Below are 27193 nucleotides of genomic sequence, written 5' to 3' on the forward strand. Positions count from 1 at the left end.
CGTGGACGGGGGTTCATAAGTACAACACCAGCAACCATTGAGATATAGAAATTTCTTTTAAAAATCATTTGTGTGCATCGTAAAGGTTGAAAGGATTATGTGTAGCTTGACACGTTTCAATAATCTTACTTTAACTCGCTTGTGGCCTTTAAAAGGGCCATTGGTTACAAATAACATTAAAGCCAAAGCATGTTCATCGCAAATATGACATGCCATACGAATGTCCTTCTCTTTTGACATAAATGGCAACAGGCACGTAAGTTAGCCGCGTTGATTCACTGTCTTTTGCTCCAACAAAGTTTTACAAGTTTACTTTCACAACTGACCGCTTGTTACATAGCAGAAAATATTGCACATACGCAAAAATTTCTGTTTTATTTGTATGAAAGTCCTTATCCTCCTACTACAGGGGTGAGGGGTCTCAAACCATCATAAAATAAATTCATGCCTCCAAAAACCACCACATGCCAAATTTGGTTCCATTTGCTTAACTAGTTCTCGAATTCTGAGGAAATTTGTGCTTCATTTGTATAGGAGCCCCCGCCCCCTTGTTAAAAGACGGATGGGTCTCACCAAGTACACCATAGAAATTCCTGCCAAATTTCTGCCTTCTAAAATCCCCACATGCCAAATTTGGTTCCATTTGCTTGATTAGTTCTAGAGTTATGAGGGAATTTGTATTTCATTTGTATGGGAGCCCCCCCTCTTAGAAGGGGAAGGGATCACAGTGCACCATAGAAAAAGTTCATTCCTCTAAAAACACCCAACTCTTTCGAAGTTCGAAAACAGACACTGAGGAAGCCTGCAAGTCGTAGGCGAAATACGTATCTGTCATTGAATAAAAATACACATAGTAGAATTAAATTGGATAAGTTTTCTTATTTTTTATTTTTAGGTAAAAAAATTACATCAAAACCGCTCTAAAATAACATTTGCAGATAACTCAGCAAGTATGCTTCGTAAACAACCAAAATTTACGTTAGATTCAAGCTGTCAAAGTAGTCACCCAATAATGCCAAAGTAGTCAATTTACTTGGAATCTGCACCGATAAATGAATTAATCGCACTTTTATTCCTCCTTACTCTATAACAAAGGTAAAAATGTAGTTTCAACCACATTTAAGGTTGGTTTTCACATAAACAGAAATTATATTTTGTTTCTGATATGTATGATTGAAATGAAAATATTTATTGTTATATGGAAAACTCAATTTGACAATACTTTACTTTTAATTCAAAACTTGATTCAAATAGAATTTCGTTTTGAAACAAAAATATTTTTAGGTTGTTAAAAATTTCGTTTGAAACAAATTGGAGTTTTTTCGCTCCGTGATAGAAACGAAACCTTTCCCCGAACGTTGACAAACGACCAGCGTCGTGCGCAGTACTTTACCAGTCGGAAGGACTTGCATAGTGTCGTCGTCCCGTCAGTAAAATGAGTTAGATTCTCGATCCAAGAATCGAACTTTTACCCCGTCAGTAAATCGAACTTTTGCCCCGCTAGACGCTTGATGGGGTTTGATTAAATTATGGAAAAGCGAAATATATTTTGTAAATTCTTCTCACCGCAATTTCAAGAGAGATATCTGAGTGATGTAAAACGCTGCTACAATTTTTCATTATTTGTATCCTCCTGTTGATATCGTATTTGCCGTACAACGAAATATTACATCAAAACCGTTCTAAAATAACATTTACCCATAACTCAGCAACTATGCTTCGTAAACAACAAATGTTTATGATAGATTTAAGCTGTCAAAGTACTCACCCATCCATGCCAATGTAGTCAATTTACTCGGAATCCGCACTGATAAATCATTGAATCGCACTTTTACCCCTCCTTACTCTATTAGAAGCATCTAATTGGTATTGTTTTATTTTTTTGGCTTGATTATAGTGCTTTTCGTAGAATCTGATGCGGAGGAAAGAGTGCTATTACTTAGAATATTGTCAAGGTTGTTATTTTGCCAGAGATTTTTCAATACCTCACCAAAATTTGCGTCCAAATAAATCAAGTTTTTCAAGCTGAAACTGAAGTTCGAGTTTTTTTCGTGTAGTGAAAACAGATACTGAATTAAAATTTCCATAAATTGTGTATATTAGGACACTGAATTCTTGCAATATGTTGTTATACAAAGAAATGGCAATATTTCTGTTAAATTTTCTTTTGTTGCAGTGCATATTTGTTTTTCATGCTGTAATTAAAAACGTTTAAAAAAGTACGAAAATTGAAACGCGAAACTGTTTGTATTCTAGATTTCGACCGGTCGAAACAGCCTGCTGTATACTTTCAAATCCGCTTGTTTCATTTTTCGACCCACCATTCAAAAGCCATGGAAGTGGAAAGTAGCCAGATCCGAAAGTAATTATATGATTTCAGACGTTTCCCAGGATTGCATTTCAAACACTTTCCAACTTTTCATTCAAAGGTGAAGGGGAATCGAAATAGTCTACAAAAACCCGAATTGATCCACCTAGCGGTGTGACCTAGTCTTTCTACTGCAACAATCATTATTTTTTATTTTCTCAGGAACAACTATAATTAGGTTGACTCTATTTTTAAACATCAGTTCCTTAGTCCTCAAAATCCTTATTTAATAGTAAAATTCACAAGAACGTACTGCGTGCAATAATTATATTTTCTTTCCTAGGGTGTGAAATATTTGTAAGCGTCATTTAATTTACTTTATCCACACCTTCTTTTTTATATTCAAGTGATTTAAACATGTATGTAAACACAAAAGATCTGTAGATGGCCTTAACTTTTGGAGCTTCAGAGCAACATAAGAATTGACAACATGAAAAATGTGTTCATATAAAATGTGAAATGTTCATATGAAAACTGTGTGTACAAATAACTTGATATTTTCACCACCGCTTTCTGACCATGCGCTCAAAAATTATCATCTATCAAAAACAAGAATTCTGCATAATTACAAAAATAATTATTGCGCGAATATTTCCGTTTTCACGTTTGAAAAAAAAGGATATCTAGAACAAAAAGATTGACCTTAAAATTTTTCTATAAGTGATTTAAATGCTTGACTACAATTATGTAATATAACTTAGATGAAAACATAACTGGGTAGAGCATTAGATATAAAAAACGAAACAGAGAAATTGGGCTTTTCCTTAGCTGGCACTTCTTCAGATAATTAGTTTTGCAGAAAACTTGAGCTTCTTTTGTATGTATTTTCATGAACTTGATCTCATCGTTTTTACGTTGTTGTCTGTTAGAGAGTTAAGGGAACTAAAGGAGATAAAAGAAATAGTGTAAAAGCAGCGCCTTAAGCATGCTTGAGGTTGGGAAACATTATCGTTTTTCATCGCTTGCCTTTTTCGATAGTTGGTCCCACATGCGCAAAATTTGTTTGAAATTTGTATAAATTTATTTGGGAAAATCTACTCATAAACATTTTCAACCCTATACACCACTATTCCTATATGCTTAAATCAACTGCTTTTCTTTGCTTCTGCTTGTCTAGTCCGATTGCGAGTAACAGCAAGTGAATAAAATGACGAATGAAATATTTCTCACTTTTCTTGATATTTCAAATTTGCAAAGTTCCAAAATTGCAAATACATGGACACATATAAGCATACATACATACATACATTCATACATACATACATACATACATACATACAGACATATACGGTGGTATTCCGATTATATCTACACCTGGTTTAATCTACACCCGAATTTAGGTCCATTGCAAAAATGCAATGGACTCGCATGGCGTTTTATTTTAGAGACGCATTTCTTTGTCAAAAGCCCCTTTTATTACAAGTAAAAACAAAAACCATGCGTCTCCATTGTATTCTCGATTCTTTATGAAAACTTTGAATTTCTTTGGTCTACACACCATGGAAATATAAAAAGTGAATGTTTTCAATGTTTTTGCGATAATAAAAAAAGTTTGGGCTTTAGTCCAATATTTTTTTCTGAAAAGCTCAATAAAATACTTTACATTTGGTATTAACATCACTGAAATCGGTTCAACGGATCAAAAGTTATGAATTTTTAAAGAAAAACCCGATTTAATCCACCTAGTGGTGAAAGGAACCTTTGTTTTACGGTCTTACTTGCTATTTGAGATAGAAATCGACACGCCTTCGGAACATAATTCATCTATTGGATATCGTTGCGTAGTGCGTTGATTTACATAAAATTTCTGAAAATTGAATAAGTTTACAAAATTTGAACAAAATAGGAACACTTTTAAATTTTGATAGATGAAATTGCCGAGTAAGGATAAGTAAGTTGTTATTAATCTGAGTAAGTGCAAATAAAAGTAAGTTGTAAGTGGAAATCTTATCCTTGAGCATATACATTGTCTAGTAAAGGTCTAGTTTATAGGTTTTTGAACTATGCATAGTTTCCTGTAATGCCATTCTATTTGACTCATATCAATAGAGTTTTCTTGAATAATTTTCATCAATTTTTATTAACTCACGCTGTTATATTTTATACAACACGTGTAGGTTTTTCAACGCCATATTGTTATAAAGTTACAAATCGTTGTTTAACTAACGTATATTCTTCAACAAACTTATTGTGAGCAAAATATCATAATTATTCAATGCATTAATAATTTAAATTGTTGGGAAAATTTATGCAGCAAAACTATCAGCAAATGTAAAATGTTTAAAATGTATCCGTCTGCTGGTAGTCGAGTAATGCGGAGTCAAAATTAGGGTAATTTTTATAATCAATGTTCCACAGATCCTAAACAAGCAAACATAGAGGTATTAGGATAGTATTTTCAGCAAAGTTGTGTATTTTTACTATTTGTACAATTTTGTAGTACATGAAAAAGTCATACAACAATTACAAAAAGGGCAAAAATAGAAAAACTGTTTTTACAAATTCATATACAATAAATAAGATATTTCTATCTTCGCTGCAGAGATAAAAGGTTACTGTCTTTAGCAAAATTTCTTGTAATAATATTCTCTATAACTTTGCAGAACACATCAATGTGTTATATTGACACTGAAGAAAAATATTTTTTTATTTCAATCAAAATCTAAATCAAAATTTAAATTCCACCAGACGATAGAGCTTTCAATTTCAAGAAACTCTTCCAAAAGTTCGATAAACCTAAAACCAAGTTTTCCCAGTCAAAATTCTAGTGCACACGTTTTCTTTGGTTTGGGGCTATTGTGCGCGCGAGTAACCGTGTTTCAAAAGTTGGCGCGAGAGTTCGAGGGGTAATATCTTTTAACCGGTAAAACCACTTCTTATGCAATTTTGCATATATATTCGTAGTGTCAAAACCTCTCGTTTGATATTAAAATAATTCAAATTTGGTAAATTCCCAAGCAACCAAAAGTTCGAATATTACTTGACACGCGAACTCGAAAGTTCATAATTAGTTCAGATTCAGTTCCGTGGAACTTTCACGCTGATTAGTAGTGTATATCAAGTATATGTGGAACTAAATGCTTTAAGAAGTGCTGCGAGTACTTCATAGATACTTCAAAGCTATTAGGATGCTACATGAAGTTCTGAAGTAACTTTAGTTGCTAACAAGTTCTGCGTGTTGCTTTTTTGTTTATATTTCTGGTGATCAAACCAGCAGAACCTGAAACTATTGGAGATTAATTTTTATTTCACTTGAATAAATTTAATCCTCGCACATTTCTAATTACAAATATAAATTAGAATGTAATGCTCTTCATTTTTGTGTTGTGTAGCATATGCTGTCGGTATCTCACTACTACAGTTAATTGCCTGGTTCCAAACTTTATGTTCTATAATTAACTGGCGCTGCATAAAGCTGCTGCAAGTTCTAAATCGAACTTTTACTTAACAACTCATTGGCAAAATTCACATCGCTTGTATACGACAAAGGTGACGCAGTGGATCGGTATAGGTTTACAACGCGGAGCACCCGGGTTCAAGCCCAACAGCAGGCAAATGCAATGAATATATAGAAGTTAGGTAGAAGTATAAAAATAGAACATAGAAGTGCTGCTAAATTTGTTTTTTCTTAGTTTTTGACAGTTTATTTCGAAGCTGCTTAGCGTTCTATGCAGTGAACCCAAGACAGCTTGAAAGTTCGGTTAATTACTTAAAAGTGACGCTGCTTAGCAAGTTATAGATTGATATACATAAAGCTGTTTAACCCTTGTTAGACACCATTATTCGAACTCTTGGTTACTTGGGTTATCTTGGTTAAAATCATTATAAATTATTGTTAATTTTGGTGTGGTGTATACGGTTGCTCATAACTTTCAAATTAAACGTCCAATCAAAAAACCATTCAATAGCGATCAGGGCTTGAAAAGGGATCGCAAGTTGAATGTGACTGCCGTGAATGCGAACTTTCCGCATTCAAACTCCGCTTTTTGAACGATCATTTGACTGTTTTTTAAATCCAGTCAATCTCCCGCTTGCGCTGCTGCCGTCTTACGATTCATGCGGCATCTCAGCAAAAGCAACCAGTCGATCTCCCGTTTTGCTTTGCGCTTTGAGAATATAAACTGCAAACTGACTGGAAGCATACGGTGACGTATTTTTTCGTTTCTCTTTTTGTCTCCAAATCGGCTGCTCACAGTAATAGTTTGTCACCCGGACGTCGGTCCGACGCAAGCAAAATATTCGTTTGTATTGGACGGAGTCCGACCGACTTCTTCCATGCACATGTAGTGGTTGTTTTTTTGTAGTATTGAATCATACGATTGTGCGGTTGCTTTTCGTTAGCGTGGTGATTGCCAATCATTTGACTGTTTTGCAGTCATTCACTGCTCCAAACGGTAAAGGCAACTTGATCGAAACAAAAATGTCAACAAATTTTAGAGCGCGTTCCTTCTGCTGCGTGCGATCGGCGTTTGACTGAGCAAACTGCCAGTTGTGTTATGCATAGCGTTCATATTCCACCTCTAAACGGACGGTGTGAACTTGAATGCGCGTTGGTGTGACTGCGGTAGAAAAAAACGATCGGTCGAAGCCCTGATAGTGATCTATTAGGATATATTATCTTTCAAATGAGACTAATAGCGCATAAATCAGTTTAGCCATCTTTAAGAAACAGGCGATAATTATTACCTTGTCAAAACAGGTTTTTTAAGCATAACTTTTAAACTACTTGTTTGTTTTCAATTAAAAATTCCTGAACAATTTAGCTTTAATAAGGGCTTTCATTTGATAGTAAGATCGTTGAAATCGGTCATGTAGTTCCGGAGAAACCCGTGTCACGTATTTTTCACATTTTTGCTTATAACTTTTAAACGAAACGTCGTATCACGAAACAACTCAATAGTGATCTACTAGACAATAACACCTTTCAAACAAAAGTAATAGCGAACCATTCAGTTCAGCCATTTCTGAGAAACAGGCGATAGAAAAAATCATTACATACATACACACACACACACACACACACACACACACACACACACACACACACACACACACACACACACACACACACACACACACACACACACACACACACACACACACACACACACACACACACACACACACACACACACACACACACACACACACACACACACACACACACACACACACACACACACACACACACACACACACACACACACACACACACACACACACACACACACACACACACACACACACACACACACACACACACACACACACACACACACACACACACACACACACACACACACACACACACACACACACACACACACACACACACACACACACACACACACACACACACACACACACAGACATTGCTCAAATCGTCGAACCCTATCGATTGGTATATGTGATCAATTTCATGTTTTTCGACCAATTTTTAAACCTTTGTTATAGAATAACAAAGGTAAATAACAAAGGTAAAAAGTTGGAAAAAATGGTAACTTTTCGGACCACACTGACTCAGAAAAGAGAACCCTATATACCAAATAAAAATACGGATCTCAAATTTACTGCAAAGGAATTAGTACACAAAATTTAAATAAAATCGGAGCAATATTGAATATGTCTTTTTACCTTTGTTATACTATATAACAAAGGTTTAGAAATTGATCGAAAAACACGAAATTGATCCGAGGCCCGGAGGGCCGAGTCACATATACCAGTCGATAGGGTTCGACAAACTGAGCAATGTCTGTTTGTTTGTGTATGTATGTATGTATGTGTGTGTGTGTGTGTGTGATACTTGGATTTTCTATCGCCTATTTCTCGGAGATGGCTGAACCGATTCGTTCGGTTTTACTTTTGTATGAAAGGTATTGTTGCCTAGTATATTACTATTGAATTGTTTCGTGGTCCGACTTTTCGTTTAAAAGATATAAGGAAAACCTGATTTAATCCACCTAGTGGTGAAAGGAACCTTTGTTATACGGTCTTACTTGCTATTTGAGATAGCAATCGACACGTCTTCGGAAAATAATTCATCTATTGGCAGCACTTATAAATTTTGATAGTTCCTTTTCTCATGAAATTGCTAAGTAAGTTGTTATTAATGTGGGTAAGTGCAAGGAAAATTTAGTTGTAAGAAGAAATATTATTCTTTAAAATATACATTTCGTAGTAAAGGTCCAGTTTATAGGTTTTTGAACTATGCATAATTTCCTGTAATGCCATTCTATTTGGTTCATATTAATAAAGTTTTCTTGAATAAATTTCATCAATTTTTATTAACCTTCGGTTACTCACGCTACTGTATTTTGTACAACATGTGTAGGTTTTTGAATGCCATATTGTTATATAGTTACAAATCATTGTTTAACTAACGTATATTCTTCAATAAACTTGTTATGAGCAAAATGTCAGAAATATTCGATGCATTTATACTTTAAATTGTTAGGAAAACAGATCAGCATAAACCGACCGAAAATCACAGAAACGATGCAAGCAGCATGTGAGGTGTACCGCAATTGGCCCCAACTGGCATTTTATCTCGTTTCTTCATATAGAAAAATTGTGACTGTATGCAGCAAAACTATCAGCAAATGTAAAATGTTTAAAATGTAGCCGTTTGTTAGTAGTCGAATAATTCGGAGTCAAAATTGGGGTGTTTTTTATAATCAAAGTTCTACAGATCCTAAACAAGCAGACATAGAGGTATACTACATTCAGTAAAGTTGTGTATTTTTACTATTTGACAACTTTGTAATACATGAAAAAGTCATACAACAATTACAAAAAGAGCTAAAATAGAAAAACTGATTTTACATGTGCATTTGAAATAAATCTCTTCAAATCTTTAAAATAAATAAAATTCTCTATCTTCGCTAAAGAGATAGAAGATTAATGTCTTCAGCAAAATTTCTTGTAATAATATGCTCTAAGACTTCGCAGAACACATCAATGTGTTATATTGAAACTGAAGAAATTTTTTTTTATTTTACTTTTAGGGGGATTTGCCAAAATTTAAATGCTACCAGACGATAGAGCATTTAATTTCAAAACACTCTTCCAAAGGTATGATAAACTTAAAACCAAGTTTTCCTAGTCAAAAATCTAGCGCGCACGTTTTCTTTGGTTTTGGGCTATTGTGCGCGCGAGTAACTGTGTTACAAAAGTTGGCGCGAGTGTTCGAGGGTTAATGTGTTTTGACCGGTAGAACCAATTCTAATGAAATTTTGCATATATCTTCGTAGTATCAAAACCTTTCGTTTGATATAAAAATAATTGAAATTAGGTAAATTATCTTGGTTAAAATCATTATAAATTATTATTGATTTTGATGTGTTGTACACGATTGCTCATAACTCTTAAATTAAACGTCCAATCAAAAAACAAATCAATAAGGATCTATCCGGCTATATTACCTTTCAAATGAAACTAATAGCGCATACATCGGTTTGGCCATCTCTGAGAAACAGGCGATCATTTGGACCTTGTCAAAACTGGTTTTTTAAGCGTAACTTTCAAACTGCATATTTGTTTTCGATGAAACTTGGTAGAAAGTTTGGCGATAGCAAGAGCTTTCATTTGGTACTAAGATTATTAAAATTGGTTGTGTAGTTCCGGAAAAAACCGTGTCACGTAGTTTTCACATTTTTGCCTATAACTTTTAAACGAAACGTCGTACCACGAAACAACTGAATAGTAATATACTAGGCATAAATACCTTTCAAACAAAAGTAATAGCAGATGAATCGGTTCAGCCATCTCCGAGAAACAGGCGATAGAAAATGAGCCGCACACACATACATACACACACACACATACAGACATTGCTCAATTCGTCGAACCCTATCGATTGGTATATGACACTTGGCCCTCCGGGCCTTGGTTCTATTTCGCGTTTTTCGACCAATTGCTAAACCTTTGTTATATAGTATAACAAAGGTAAAAATGTGAAAATTACGCGATACGATTTTCTCCGGAACTACACAATCCATTTCAACGTTCTTAGTATCAAATGAATGCTGTTGCTATTGCTAAATTTTTTACCGAGTTTTATTGAAATCAAACAATCAGTTTAAAAGTTAGCCTTATGACACCAGTTTTGACAAGGTTCAAATGAACGCCTGTTTCTCAGATATGGCCAAACCGATTTATGCGCTATTAGTTTCATTTGAAAGGTAATATAGCCGGATAGATCCCTATTGATTTGTTTTTTGATTGGACGTTTAATTTAAGAGTTATGAGCAATCGTGTACAACACATCAAAATCAATAATAATTTATAATGATTTTAACCAAGATAATTTACCTAATTTCAATTATTTTTATATCAAACGAAAGGTTTTGATACTACGAATATATATGCAAAATTTCATTAGAATTGGTTCTACCGGTCAAAACACATTAACCCTCGAACACTCGCGCCAACTTTTGTAACACGGTTACTCGCGCGCACAATATCCCAAAACCAAAAAAAAATGTGCGCACTAGAGTTTTGACTAGGAAAACATGGTTTTAGGTTTATCGAACCTTTGGAAGAGTTTCTTAAAATTAAAAGCTCTATCCTCTGGTAAGATTAAAATTAATCCCCCGAAAAGTGAAATAAAAAAATTATTTTTCTTCAGTTTCAATATAACACATTCCTATGGTCTGCAAAGTTTTAGAGCATATTATTACAACAAATTTTGCTGAAGACTATAACCTTCCATCTCTTCAGCGAAGACAGAGAAATCTTATTTATTGTATATGAATTTGTAAAATCAGTTTTGCTATTTCAGCTCTTTTTGTAATTGTGGCATGAATTTTTCATGTATTACAAAGTCGTACAAATAGTAAAAATACACAACTTTGCTGAATATAGTGTACCTCCATGTTTGCTTGTTTAGGAACTGTAGAACTTTAATTATAAAAAATACCCTAATTTTAAACCCGAATTACTCGACTATCAGCAGGCGGATACATTTTAAACATTTTACATTTGCTGATAGTTTTGCTGCATACAGACACCATTTTTCCATATGAAGAAACAAGAGAAAATTCCAGTTGGGGCCAAATTCTGGTACACCTCACATGCTGATTGCTTCGTTTCTGTGATGGCGGTTTATGCTGATCTATTTTCCCAACAATTTAAATTATTAATGCATTGAATAATTCTGACATATTGCTCACAATAAGTTTATTGAAGAATATACGTTAGTTAAACAACGATTTGTAACTTTATAAAAATATGGGGTTGGAAAACCTACACGTGTTGTACAAAATACAACAGCGTGGCTAACCGAAGGTTGATAAAAATTGATAAAAATTATTCAAGGAAACTCTATTAATGTGAATCAAATAGAATGGCATTACAGGAAGTTATGCATAGTTCAAAAACCTATAAACTAGACCTTTACTAGGCAGTGTATATGTTAAAGAATACGATTTCCTCTTACAACTTACTTTTATTTGCACTTACTCATATTAATAACAACTTACTTATCCTTACTCAGCAATTTCATGAAAAAAGGATCTATCAAAATTTAAAAGTGTTCCTATTTTGTTCAAATTTTGTAAACTTATTCAATTTTCAAAATTTTTATGTAAACCAACGCACTACGCAACGTTAACCAATAGATGAATTATGTTCCGAAGACTGTCATATAGCAAGTAAGACCGTATAACAAAGGTTCTTTTCACCACTAAGTGGATTAAATCGGGTTTTTCATAATATTGCTGAGTACGGATCTTTATGGTACATGCATTATGGTTAATGGTTGATATGAATAAAATGAGTCCCATGCGTAAAATTACGCTAAAATAATACATAATTGAAGAAAATGATCACTATTAACAATATTTTTTGTTCATTTAAATTATTTTTGAGCAATTTATTTTTCCTCAAATTTGTCTACTTTCCTAATATATCTACCAAAAATTTTCGGAAGGGTAGATAAAATCGGTAAACCACTGTATATGCATACTTACATACATACATACATACATACATACATACATACATACATACATACATACATACATACATACATACATACATACATACATACATACATACATACATACATACATACATACATACATACATATATACATACATATATACATACATACACACACACATACACCGATTACAGTCGACCCTTGATATTTTGGTTTTACACGTTTTGAACCGTTTAATATAAGGTACTTAAATGATTAAGTTTGAATAACTTTTGAATAAATCGTCCGATTTTCAACAACTCGGTTTCATTTGATAGATCTCAAGAGTAATTTTCAAATAATAACAAATTGTAGAATCTTTCTTATTGAATTAATGTTTAAACGTAACAAAAATATGTTTTCATTACTTTTTTTCCACATTTCTTTGTGTAATTTTCAAACCACAACTTCATTCGTCATGATATTTATAAGTTAAGGTTTTGAAAGGCTACTCTTTCATTTGTAATCAATTTTGTTCAAATCGGTTAAGGGACCTGGGAGATAATGAAGTCCCATATTTTTCGTATTTTTATACATAACTTTTGAACTAAAAGTCCGACCAAAATAAAATTCAATAGCAAACAATGGGACAACTAGACCTTTCATTTGACACTAAGATCATCAAAAGCGGTCTAGCCATCTCTGAGAAAAGTGAATGAGAAAAAAACCGTTCCACACACTCACATACACACACACAGAGAATGCTCAGTTTTCGAAACTGAGTCGAATGGTACTTAACATTCGTTCCGCTGGGCGTTCTTGCGATTTTCGGTTTTCCGAGTGATTTCTATACCTTTATACTACATTTTCATATAGTAGAAAGGCAAAAAGGTTTACGGTTTAGTTTTAAAAAAAATAATACCAATGTGATATTACAGAAATGTTGCAGTTATCTTTTTGCATTAAATTTATCAATTTAAACGACCCCCAACTTTGAAAATACATTACTTTGTACTTGGGAATATTTGAACACGCACGGGTCGAAAACTAAAACAAGGGGTCGAAAATTAGCCCAATGGGATATTGAATTGAATCGAGGAAATGAGTAAAAAATATGCATCGTACACTTATTTTCTTTTAAATGTTAACTGAACATACATCCTTTTCCACTATTCTATCGTATTTTCGAAAAAACAGCGCTATTTGGACGATGTATTGCAATTTGTTGGCCATGCGTTGGTTTTGACGTAGGACTACGTCTTTGTTTACTATACTGGGACTGGGTAGCACTTTGTGATTTGTGAAAACGAAAATAGAAGTGTAACGTTTGAATGAAAGATTTCAAATGCTAATAACTACTAGAGGTGGGCACCGCTAATCAGCTTACCGCTAACCTTCTAACCAGCGAGTAGCGCGTTCGCTAGGTTTTAAATGTGTTAGCGCTTCAATTAGTTAAATATATAAATAAATAAAAGTACTACTAAATAAACTACCAGCCACTAATTTTTGGAAATAGTACTACTAGCCATGAATGAACTATATTCACTCGCGTCGCGAACAGCAGCGACCAATTCTATCAATTTACAAGAAATCGCACACTTATTTTTGTTATTATCATCAAAAATTAACGGTTAGTAGTTTATTTAGCGGTGCTTTAACTTATCGGAAGCCAATGAAAGCGCTAACACATTTAAAACCTAGCGAACGCACTATTTGCTGGCTAAAAGGTTATCGCACTGACGAACTGACATGACACATAGAAGAAAATTCTTCAAAAACCATCGTTCTACACATTTTGCTTGCACACTAGCGCTTTCTGTTATGCACGTTGCGGAGTAGCTTGCATTTGCAGGGTTTTATACTGTAGATTTTTTACATTTGCAGGGTTTTATACTGTAGGTTTTTTACACTTGTATGGTTTTATACTGAAAACTCGAAGCAATACTCGAGCGCCGCGGTGTGGCCATGTTGCGAGACATGCTTTTTTGAAAAATAAGTGGTTTTTGAATGGACGATGGAATTAACGCGAGTGTCTCGTCTGTTTGTCTGTGGTTATCGGTTAGCTAATTAGCGGTGCCCACCTCTGATGATCTAGTTGTAGTAATTTTTATGGCAAATAATGAAAGTCACGTATTGAAAAGTAACAGAAGATGGTTTTAAGTTTGATTTAAACTCAAATTTTTAAGTATTTAATGATATAACAGTGGTTTTGTTTAAAGTACGAACCAAGATCATTTTTTGCATAGTACGAACCAAGATCAATCACCCTATGCCAGAAATGCTGTTTACATTATTCTTTGATCTGATGATCTGATATAGTCCTACGTCACCCTTTCGTACAACCCTTAAGGCTGTATATATTGTATATATTGAATGTCTCTTATCACAGTTACGGTCTGCATAGGGCCACATGGAGGCCAATAGGTAATAGCAAGACCGCGAATGACCGTCTGTGAAAGAGAAATATTAAAATTAGAAATTTGTTATTTGTTATTTATTTATTAACTAGCAGACCCGACAAACTTCGTATTGCCACAAATTAACCTGTGTTGTACATAAATCATGAATCTCGGATGATCTTTGTCACAATCTCGAGTTTTGCAAGCCCCCCAGTGGGCGGCGCTTCCGACGGCGGGTCACCGGCAACACTCGCGACCGTCTCGTCCTGAATGATCTAGTGATACTATAGATAGTTTTTGGGGTCTTGTATTGACTAATGTTTTATGGAAGAGTCTCGAATTTCTCGAGTTCGATTAGTTTTTGAGTTTCGCAAAAATTTCTGTTTTATTTGCATGAGAGTCCATATCCCCCTACCACAGGGGTGAGAGGTCTCTAACTATCGTAAAATAAATTCTAGACTCCAAAATCTCCCACATGCCAAATTTGGTTCCATTTGCTTGATTAGTTCTCAAGTTATAAGGAAATTTGAATTTCATTTGTATGGGAGCCCCCTCTTAAAAAAAGAAGGGGTCGTAATTCACCATAGAAAAAATTTCTGCCATCTAAAACTCCCACATGCCAAATTTGGTTCCATTTGATTGATTAGTTCTCGAGATGAGAGGAAATTTGCATTTCATTTGTATGGAAGCCCACCCTCTTAAAGGGGAGATGGGCCATAACTCGCTTTCTAAAGAAGAGAGGGGTCTCAATTCACCATAGAAAAAAATCTTGCCTCCAAAACCACTTACATGTCAAATTTGGTTCCATTTGCTTGATTAGTTCTCGAGTTATGAGGAAATTTGTTTTTCATTTGTATAGGAGCCCCCCCTCTTAAAGTGGGGAGAGGTCCTAATTCACCATAGAAAATGTTCTTGCCTACAAAAACACCCACGTGCCAAATTTGGTTCCATTTGCTTGATTAGTTCTCGAGTTATAAATAAATTTGCCTTTCATTTGTATGGCAGCCCCCCCTCTTAAAGTGGAAAGGGGTTCTAATTCACCATAGAAAATATTCTTGCCCTCGAAAACTTTCACATGCCAAATTTGGTTTCATTTGCTTGATTAATTCTCGAGTTATGAGGAAATTTGTATTTCATTTGTATAGGAGCCCCCTTCCTAAAGTTGGTAGGGGTTCCAATTCATCATATAAAAAAATTCTGTCTCTAATAACACCCACATGTAAAATTTTGTTCCATTTGCTTGATTAGTTCTCGAGTTATGAGGAAATTTGTATTTCATTTGTATAGGAGCCCCCCTCCTACAGTGGGGAGGGGATCCAATTCATCATAGAAAAAAGATTTGTTTCCAAAAACACCCACGTGCCAAATTTGGTTCCATTTGCGTGATTAGTTCTCGAGTTATGAGGAAATTTGTATTTCGTTTGTATAGGAGCCCCCCCTCTTAAAGTGGGAGGGGGTTCTAATTCACCATAGAAAATATTCCTGCCCTCGAAAACTTTCACATGCCAAATTTGGTTCCATTTGCTTGATTAGTTCTCGAGTTATGAGGAAATTTGTATTTCATTTGTATAGGAGCCCCCCCTCCTAAAGTGGGGAAAGGATCCAATTCATCATAGAAAAAATTTTTGTCTCCAAAAATACTCACGTGCCGAAATTGGTTCCATTTGCTTGATTAGTTCTCGAGTTATGAGGAAATTTGTATTGCATTTGTATGGGATCCCCCCCTCCTAAAACGGGGAGGGGTCCCAATTCATCATAGAAAAAAATTTTGTCTCCAAAAACACCCACATTCCAAATTTGGTTCCATTTGCTTAATTACTTCTCGAGTTATGAGGAAATTTGTATTTCTTTGGTACACGAACCCCCCCTCTTAAAGTGGGGAGGGGTCCTAATTTACTATAGAAAATATTCTTGCCCTCGAAAATCTTCACATGCCAAATTTGGTTCCATTTGCTTGATTAGTTCTCGAGTTATGAGTTATTAAATTTGTATGGAAGCTCCCCCCCCCCCTCTTAAAAGGGAGAGGAGTTATAATTCCCCTTATAAAGAGGGGAGGGGTCTCAATTTAACATGGAATAAATTCTTGTCACCGAAAACACCCACATGCCGAATTTTGTTCCATTTGCTTGATTAGTTCTCCAGTTATGCATAAATTTGTGTTTCATTTGTATGGGAGCCCCCCCCCTCTTAGTGAGAGGAGGGGTCTCTAACTATCACTAAAACTTTTCCTGGCCCCAAAAACCTCTACATGCAGATTTTCACGCCGATTGATTCAGTAGTTTTCTATGCTATAAGGAACATACGGACAGACAGACAGACAGAAATCCTTTTTTATAGGTATAGATATATATGTACAGCACTCGTGTGCTAATTGCACGTCCTCTAGTCGCACTGTCTTTTAATTGCACGTCCGCTAACTGCACGATCGTGCAACTAAAAAGCAGTTATCTGTTAAACTACACGTGGTTTCCCAGGTGGTTGCTATAAACAAAAATGCCTGCAAATTTGGCTAAACTTTGACTAATTGAACACATTTTCATGAAGCTTTTAGTTCGTTTGTAAAAATTTAAATGTTTTTCCCAAAATTTAGCGCACGTGGTAATGCATGTGAAGAGTTCTTTACAGTGATAACGAATCACGTTTTACAATAAATATTGGCAACCATCGTGCAATTAAAAAACGAAATTCGCTAATCGTATCGCCTCATTCCACATAAGAAGGGCTCCATATAAAGTAGCGGCCAAAATTGCCGAATGTAAAATTTCACATTTTAACACATGCTTATACGCGGTTTTGTAGTAAATTGTCTATATTTTTATAATTCGCGAATAAAATTTCAATAGAAAAAAAATATCATGTAGAAATAAGCCGCCAAAGTTGCCCATTTCAAAAGTTTGAAAAATAAGTCATTTTAAAAAAGTCAAAAAATTAAATACTTATCGCGGATGTAGATATTATTGTTATATATCATTTTAAAACTGATATCTTAGCCTATTAAAAAATGAAATGAAAACAGATTTAAACTCAATGAGATTCGCTATAGGCTACTTATAATAAAAATGAAATTTTCATAAATTTTAATTAATAAAACAACTCTTGTCGCCTCTTGTCGCCGCAGTTTCTTATAGTGCGTCTGAAAGCTCGAAGTATGTTGTATCAAAACATGAATTAAAAGTTTGCTATAATTTGACGTTTTCCGAAAAAAAATAATTTTAAAATTGTCATATTTTTAGCAAATCTTTCAAATTTTAAGTACTCTTCCAACAAATTTGATTATCTTTGTTACTAAATTTATTTAGTATCTGAAGAGAGTTTCAATGAGAAAATGGGAGAATCCCCGCGATCAAGAAAATTTTTTTTTGTCAAGGAAATATTTATATCGGAAACATTTGATCATTTTTCCCCAAATTACCCTAAATGTGAGTTCTTATAAGTTTAAATCATTTCTTTTGTAACAAAAATAATCTAAAATTAATTTGGAACTAAAAAATAATTTTGGCCAAAAATCGCAATTTTCCGACTATTGTGCATTCGTGCAATTAGCGAACGAGTGCTGTATTTTTTTTAACGAGTAGCTGGCTGTCAATTTGTTTGTTGTAAAAGCAAATTCGATGGCTTTAGATAACACCTAAATCTAAATTCCGTTCACTGTAGTTGATTGTCAAAATGATTATATTCTTTTTCTTGCTAATAAACGATTTTATGAACTTGCAAGATTAGAAAATAATAAACGTTGTATGTGTTATGGGTTCAGTTTATCAAATAGCCTAACTGCCTAGAGCTAATTCTTTCACCTCATTTATCAAATTATTGGAACTAACCAAAACTGGAAACTTTCTGCGTTAGGTGCGTATCTAATGCATGTTTACAAATGTTTTACACACTAAATTAACTGAATAAAATATACGTAAAATTTTATTTACATTTTTTTAGTACATAAAATATATTGTTCACTTGACAGTCAGATAGCTTATCTGACTGTCAAGTGAACAATATATTTTATGTACTAAAAATATGTAAATAAAATTTTTTATTGGAAAGGAATATTGGCCGGAATAAATTGGCGGTAAAAAAGTTTTACGATGATGGTAACCCATTAGAATAAATCGTATTTCAATATTGGTAATAATTTTTTGTCTTTTTCACTTCTAATTGGACTTCTTAAAAGTGTACAAAAACCCATGAAATACCAAAGGAATCAAGAAAACCAAAAACTGTTTAAAGCAAAGCGTATATTTATTTGCATTTTCGATGTTTGAGGAGCCCAGCATGAAATGAAATTAACAATATAATATTGATTGTATTTTAAGGAATAATAAAACCTTTCGGATCGGTATAAGATAGTAACGCAGTTAATGCAGCAATGCAATTCATTCGACAAATTCTTACCAATCGATTGATATATCAAACAGAATTAAAGTTCTAATGAATATTGACATCGGATACATATCCGAATTTACACATAAAAATTACCGTGGAAATAAAAACAAAGCTCTGATTACGATAGAGAAAATGTGATCGAAAGTGTCAAAAAATTATATGTTTAACCAATAATTTGCGTAAAAAACAAGATGCAAAATTTCAACCTAATAATGGGCGAATGCACAAAGGCAAATAGAAAGCGTTTGAGGGCGGAAATGAAAATATAGTTGATGGCGCAATGATTCTGTTCTCAATAAGTTTTGAATATATATTGCATATCGTTAGTCGGTTAACCGCAGAAAACGAAATTAGACGCCATCGAGTTTACTTTTCCAAAAAATAAATTTACACCCAGCACAACTGTTGAGTACTGCAAATTGAAAAATCGACATTTTTCACAAGTTTTTAACGGATATTTGGCAATAAATGTTACGATTTCGTAAAGATTGCTATTCCCAACAAACATTTTATTTGAATAATAGATTATTCAACCGTTATATAGCCAATGTTATATTAATAAGCAATTACATATACAGCATTTGTTAAACGTTAGTTGGGTTTCTAACTAATTGCTAAACGATTGTAGAAAACAGACGTTTTGTGAAAATCCGGCAGTTAATTAACCATTCCCTCAAACTTTTCAAAACAAGTACAAAACGTAACCTAAACTTTGAATACATCCGCCATTAACAATTTACGTCTTTTAATACAAATGGTGGCAGTACGAAGTTTGCCGGGTCAGCTAGTATATATATATATATATATATATATATATAGTATATGGTGAATATGCTATATATATGGTGAATAATGAATATATGGTACTACCACCGCCTTAGCAGAAATCCGTTCATAGTAATGATCCTATCATGTCAAATAGAGTTGTGCATATGCAACGATTGGTCATGCTTCCCAACTCTTGTCTGAAGGGCCAAAAGGGAATTGGTCGATAAGCAACATCACTTACACGTACCAGGGATTTAGAGAATCTCCTTCCAAGAGCTAAGTCGCCTGAGTCAATCTTTGAATAATCCGTCTAAATGCAGAATGACTCCAGCAGGTGGGGAGAAGAGCCCGCTCATTATCCGCTATGTGTTGTCAATCGGGCCAAGATTAACCCTAGAAAGTTGACTGTTTCACTCTCCCTAGGCACACCGCTTCAAACAAGTGCTTTGATGGTCCCTCCCTCTCCGGATTCTAGTTTATTTATCTAATACAGGTATTATATTTAAGTGTATCTTGTTATATGAGTAAATAAGAAAATAAGTAACATTACCTTTTCAGTCTATACCTGCATACCTGCACAGCACATTTGTTTTATTATGTGATACAACATCTACATCCAATACTAATTTCTTGTACCAAGAACTCCATTACAATTGGGCCCTGTTGGCGTTGTCGACTTCATCAGCCCTCAACCTGTTCATACTTGATCCTAGAAAGAAACAGAAAAACAAAAGAGACCAGAAAAGCAGGAAAAAGTACAGCGATGTAGACTTTCTATCCCCGTGACAATTCCAGCATTGTGTATTACCCCATGGTTCCTGTGAATTCTGTACCTTCCAATTCAAAACCGGTTGCCGAAAACCATTTTGAAACGGCGATCGAAGCTCCTTCGGCTGGGTTAGGTTTGGAGTCGATGCTGCACTGCTACTTAACTGCAATTGCCTGTCGAAAGTCCCTCGTTGTTAGTGGAGATCACTCAACAAACAACAAACAAACAACGAGTATCTCCAGTGATAAAACAAACCAATTAAACGCCGTTCCCAAAGCGGAACTCTCTCCAGAGGAGGATTCCACCTTTTTTTTCTTCAACGCGGCGGTTCACACTTTGTGTTCAGAAAAAGAAACACTAATGACCTCCTTTACTGTATGGCATAGCTTTTGACGGGATTCGGGTAACTTCCGAACCAGCTGGGATCGTCTCGGAAACAGCACATCACAAAACCGTCTCTTCTGTTGTAGCCGTTAATTTATTGTCGGATGTTTTTTTTTCTCTTCGCCGTGGGTTGTTTACACCCGTGTCGGTCACTTTTCCTGAAAGTACCGCTATCCATTAAAGGGTCCGCCAAGTAGAGATGGGAAAACTATCATTAACTACTGATAGAAAATGTCTTTAATAAAATTAAAAAAAAAAACTACTGATAGTTATCAGTAAGAAAAAATACCACTAATTATCAGTATGGTTTCGCTGTTATTGATATTTACTGATACAGTTACGTCGTCCTGTTAGAAAAATCAGTTAGATTAAACTTATTGGTCGGTAGCTGTGCACGATAGATGAGGATGACACAATATATCGTCGTCATCGTCAGCAGCCTAGAGCCGAGACGGCTCGTACTGTTTCGAGCAGTCGTCTCCATTTAACTCGAATTTGGACCACTGGTCACTAATTTCCCAGTCGTTCCCTGTTTCTGCCGGTGGGGTTGTTAAAGACAGCTGTTTTCGTCGCACTGGCGTCAGGCATCCTTACGACGTGTGTAGCCTACAGTAGCCTATTGCCTCTCGCCAGGTGTACGATGGGAATCTCTTCAAACAATGCCTGTAGCTCGTGATTCCTAGGTCTCCACCGCTCTCCGCTTTCTGATTGTACGCCGCATAATATCGTCCGCAGTATTTTCCGCTCGAACACGGTAAGGGGCCGTGTTCACGGCCGAACAATACACGAACTCATCGTAGTCAACGGTTACCATTCGTGAGAGGCACGCGTTTGTTTCCTTTCATGTATACTTTCTTTCATGTATGTAATCTTCGACGCATTTATTTTTAACTCGATCCTCCTAGACTCCGCTATAAGAGTGGTGTAGATTGCCTCCGCCGTTGCAAGGTTCTCGGCTATGATATCATAGTCATCTTGTCACCTTGTTTGAGCCCATGCCGCGTCTCGAAGAGACCCGAGTGTGTCCCCGAGACGCGCACGAAACACATTACTCGATCCAATGTAGCTCTAAACAGTCACGTCAGTTTTTCAGGGAAACCGTGTTCGTGCATTATGTCTTATAGTTGATGTTGATCGACTGTATCGTATGCTGCTTTGAAATCAAAATGTGATGCGTGGGCACGTTGTACTCCCATCATTTCTGCTGAGTGGCAAAAATCTGGTCTGCAGCTGCGCGAGCCCCCATGAAACCGGCTTGGTAAATTTCAAAGTAAACTTGCAATGAATAACGCAGTAATAATATAACAATTACCTTGTTTTTTGCTTTAATGCCGCGATGGGTAAAATTACTGATATTTACTGATAGTTATCAGTAACGTACTGGAAACTACTGATAGCTATCAGTAACGATTTTTAATGATAGTTCCCATCCCTACGCAATACTCCTAAAATGATGAAGCTGTATCTGCACAAATCTGATAATAATGAATGACAATTCTCAAGCCAGCACAAAAACCCAACATCTTTTTGATATAAATAATATAAAGATATAACTTATTCACTACGAACAATTCACATTACAAGTAACAGATAACGAAAAATCAAAAATTGAAGTTGTGTGCAGCACTGTTGTAAGATGAAGCAAGGCGACGGATAAGTTCCTGCTGACCATAGTTTGTGCGATGAGTATTTAACCGTAGCAAACGTTGATGGCGTTGTGGGCGCAGAGGGCCCACAGTCGCAGCCACAACGTATGTTGAATGGATTGTGGAAAATAGCTAGATATCTAGTCTAGTTTTAGAGTGTCAACTACTTGCTTCTGGCACTAGTGGACAATTTAATGTATATTACCGCCAGAAACAAGGCACTGTCACTGCAAAACTGGCTATCTTCTATGATCCATTGCTCAGGATTGCTAATAAATTTATCAGCAAATTTAACAAATCAGGCTAAAAGTACATATGAAGCCGGGTATGTCGGAAAACCGCCCTTTTTGCCGGATTGACCGGCCACCGGTTTTGCAAGTGAAAAACCGGTCAGGCCGGCCAAAAACCGACCACTTGGCAACCCTATCTATATTGAGTGCGTGCAAAAACAGTTTGTTCGTAAGATATGCCGTACACTGCCATGGTGAGACCCTGACAATATGCCACCATACGCTAATCTTTGTCTCCTGCTTGGTATTACTACACTCGAACAACGACGAAAGGAAATAATGGGTCAAACGGCTCACAAAATTTTGACTGGTAGCTATGATTGTCCAACTATTCTCTCAATGCTACAACTACACTGCCCTCTGCGCCCACAACGCCATCAACGTTTGCTACGGTTAAATACTCATCGCACAAACTGAGTATTTCTAGTTTTACCCAGTTGTCGTAATACGGGTCCCATACAGCGCAAGCTATCTCCAGAATTGAACGCACCAAACAGCAATAGAGGATGCACAGCGTCACATGGTCCTCGAACTCCTTACCGACTCTCAGGATTAAGGTGAAACGGTACTGAATCCAACATGGCCGGACATCCTATATTCTATATCCTCACAATGACGCCATTTTTCCGGCCATGTTGGGATTCAGTACCGTATCACCTTAAACCAAGTTGTCGATTTGCTTTGTTTAGATCATTGAATACTATTCAACGTTGCCTAAACGTTAGTTGTGTGTCCAGCACAATCCCGATTCTGAGATCAGAGAAAAAAAAAACAAATTGATCAGCGTTTGAAGTGTAGTGCAGTCGTCATACGAAGTAATAAGCTGATAAATCTTGGTGCCAGAAATAGAAATAGAAATTGTTCATCATTAAGATTAACTAACAAAATAATTGATATTGAACGATGTAACTAAATAATTCAAACTGGTATCGGTTATCCATTTTGAATCAATAATCAGAAATTTTATAATTCGATGTTTTGATACAAATAATCCACAGGTCTATGGCTTGGTCCCTTTGCTTGTGATTTTAACATTAATGTAGTCAGAATATTATGCTATTGAACGTCGCGGAGGCGGCATAAATTTGGAAATCTATCTTTATTTGACCTAAATTACTAACTCTGCTTTTCAGGTTTACTGCTATGGGTGACAGCCTATGTTATAATTGGAGATACCGCTGCTCCTGGCGGACAACTATTTCAGGTTGTTGTATTAACTGTAGCTGCTAACTTTGGAGGGTTTCTAATATCGCTAGCTACGCTGCCACGGTTAATCGGAATGCTCATGGTTGGGCTTTTATTTCAGGTATACATATACATATATTTTCGCTATATATATTTCATTTTCTTTCTTGAATTTTTTTAATCACATTCACACGTACAGACCTGTCCGCTTAGAATATTCGCAAACCTGTTTATTGATTATAATCCACATCTGCTGCCGGATTTACAGATACCGAAAAAATGTAAAGGTTTCCCGCCGCAGGATGCGCGAATAGCAACGTGCATTTTAAAATAAAACCCACAAGCATTGCATACCATTCCACCGCGGATGTTTCTCATCCAAACGGTTGTCGTGATGGTTCTACAATTCGTGCAAGACATACCCGCATATCAGTCCCATAACGAAAATCACTACAAAAACGCAAAAACGAGCGAAAAAACAGGCGTAATTAAGATACGGCCTGCAGGCTGATAAAATGGGAAGTGCCCCATTTTGCTCATTTTCCCCGATTTTTAACATTTTTATGCACTTATTGAGCTAGATCAAGCAAAGTTTTGAGAAAACAAAACTTAAAAACATTATAATTTTCTTGTTCCAGTGGCACAATTTCGCTAATTCGCTAAATCATTAATTAGCGACGCTATTGGTTAGCGAGTTAGCGTGTTCGCTAAATTTGATGTAAGTACGTGTGCAAAACCGTTAGCTTCGCTAAAAATAAACCCTTGGGATAGCTAAATCGCTAAAGTTGCATGAAAATTAGAAAATTATTCAAACTTTACCTCGCCGTTTTTATATTGCACTTTTTGATCCATCATACCACTTGATCATTAAACGAAATACGCTTCCCGAAATTCCACAGGAATATCTGGTAAGCGTAGAGTACTAGTTGTATTGCGATTCGCAAAAAATATCTGTAATGAGGGTATAAACGCTCATGAAATTTACAGAGTGGACTTTTTTCTTATCAAGAGATGAAGCGGTTTGGCTACACTCCGGTGTAGATTACTGTAGGGCCAAGAATGAGCAATCAAGCTTTCTTCTTTATTTATTTTATCATCTGACAAAAATTTGTCTTAATGAACTAACATAAAATCAAACTGAACTATATCTGGTAACGTTACTTTTAAACAAGTGCGAAGCTTCGCCAATATTCAATATCCCGAATGCAGTTTGACGCAAAGTCGAGGAGGTTCATTGTCACGGAACGACCAGGGACAAATTCATGCTGATCGGAGGATATGTAGTTCCTCGTACTACTTAACATAACAAGACTTACAATAATTTCGAACAACTTGGATGCAGCCGATAAACTGTTAATCCCACGGTAGTTTCATACATTTCGATGGGCACCACCAAGGATGGAAAAAATCATTCACTCAAGTGAGCGTCGCTGATTTACGATCATAAGTTGTCGAAAGCAAAAGGTTACTACCGCTTACGCTCAGCAGTGATCCAGAACTGTGCTGAGTCGCTGTCGCAGTTGGCTGTGCACAAACCAGTCTCGAAAGAGAAATGATTCAAATGGTATATGAAAAAAATGATTGGATCAGAACCGACACAATAACAAGGCGAATGTAAGCGATGGGAATCGGTTTAAACTTGGTTCACTTACGCTCACTGAACGTTCAGTTTTAACTCAATGGTATTCACACTTCTGCTATTAAAATATATTGTATTTATTCTCCATATATTTCAAATATTCAAACACTTTGTAACTTATGTAAGAAGTTACATAATTTCTTGGAGCAAAATTAAAACCGATTCAAATGATGATTGCAATCGTTTTCGGTTCATGGACGATTGAGAAGACGAAAAGCAAAATAAAATCGGATCAGATTCGCTCAGTCGCAAACGTTTGGTTCACTTCGTTAGGATCAGAGAGTGAAAAAACCTAGGCATGATCGCAATCATTTCAGCTCATATTCAATTTGGTTCGTTTGCAACAAATGATTCGAACTGCTATGAGAGCGCGCTTGGTCTCTCTGAGTGAGCATATAAAAGGTGTTGGTTATGTGAGTTGAATCGGTGATTGAGCATCGATGGCAACATTTTGATGCGATTTTTGACCATGCCTGGTCACCACTCTTATAAACATATACTCTTATAAACTCTTATTATCTTGTTGAAGGTAAATACGTCCAAAACAAAGTACATGCTGGCCAGCGGAACCGAGGTCGAACGACAACGCTTAGGCAGTAGTATACTGATCGATGGTGATGAGTTTGAGGTAGTCGATGAATTTGTCTACCTTGGCTCACTGGTAACGGCGGACAATGATACCAGCCGTGAGATTCGGAGGCGTATTATCAGCGGAAGTCGTGCTTGCTATGGGCTCCACAAGCAATTGCGGTCGAGCAGACTAAGTCCCCGTACAAAGTGCACCATGTACAAGACGCTTATTAGACCGATTTTTCTCTACGGGCATGAAACATGGACAATGCTCGAGGAGGACCTGCGAGTGCTCGGAGTTTTCGAACGACGAGTGTTAAGAACGATCTTCGGCGGCGTACAAGAGAACGGAGTATGGAGGCGGAGGATGAACCATGAACTCGCACAGCTCTATGGCGAACCCAGTATCCAGAAGATGGCTAAAGCTGGACGGATACGATGAGCAGGGCATGTTGCAAGAATGCCGGACGACTACCCTACAAAGATGGTGTTCGCCTCAAATCCGGTAGGAATAAGAAGACCAGGAACGCAGCGACCAAGATGGTTAGACCGGGTGGAGCGAGATCTGGCGGAGAGTACTCGGTGTCCGAGGAATTGGAAAGCGGTAGCCCTCAACCGAGTTATATGGAGAAACTTTGTTCAACAGGCTTGTCACCCTGTACAAGACGCTTATTAGACCGGTTGTTCTCTACGGGCATTGAACATGGACAATGCTCGATGAGGACCTGCGAGTGCTCGGAGTTTTCGAACGACGAGTGCTAAGAACGATCTTCGGCGGCGTACAGGAGAACGGAGCATGGAGGCGGAGGATGAACCATGAACTCGCACAGCTCTATGGCGAACCCAGTATCCAGAAGGTGGCTAAAGCTGGACGG

At 36.1% G+C, this 27193-nt stretch overlaps 1 protein-coding gene across 2 annotated transcripts in view; it reads left to right on the forward strand.

The window, feature by feature from the left end:
• LOC128739166 (sodium/hydrogen exchanger 9B2) overlaps nucleotides 1–27193 on the forward strand; it is a 232948-nt gene that overhangs the window by 152965 nt on the left and 52790 nt on the right. For both annotated transcript variants that reach the window (XM_053834593.1, XM_053834592.1), the window contains exon 5: nucleotides 24058–24230. In XM_053834593.1, the coding sequence (XP_053690568.1) occupies nucleotides 24058–24230 (173 nt within the window). The remainder of the gene's footprint in view (nucleotides 1–24057; nucleotides 24231–27193) is intronic.

Source organism: Sabethes cyaneus, chromosome 3, assembly GCF_943734655.1.
Source record: "Sabethes cyaneus chromosome 3, idSabCyanKW18_F2, whole genome shotgun sequence".
Classification (NCBI taxonomy): Eukaryota; Metazoa; Arthropoda; class Insecta; order Diptera; family Culicidae; genus Sabethes; species Sabethes cyaneus.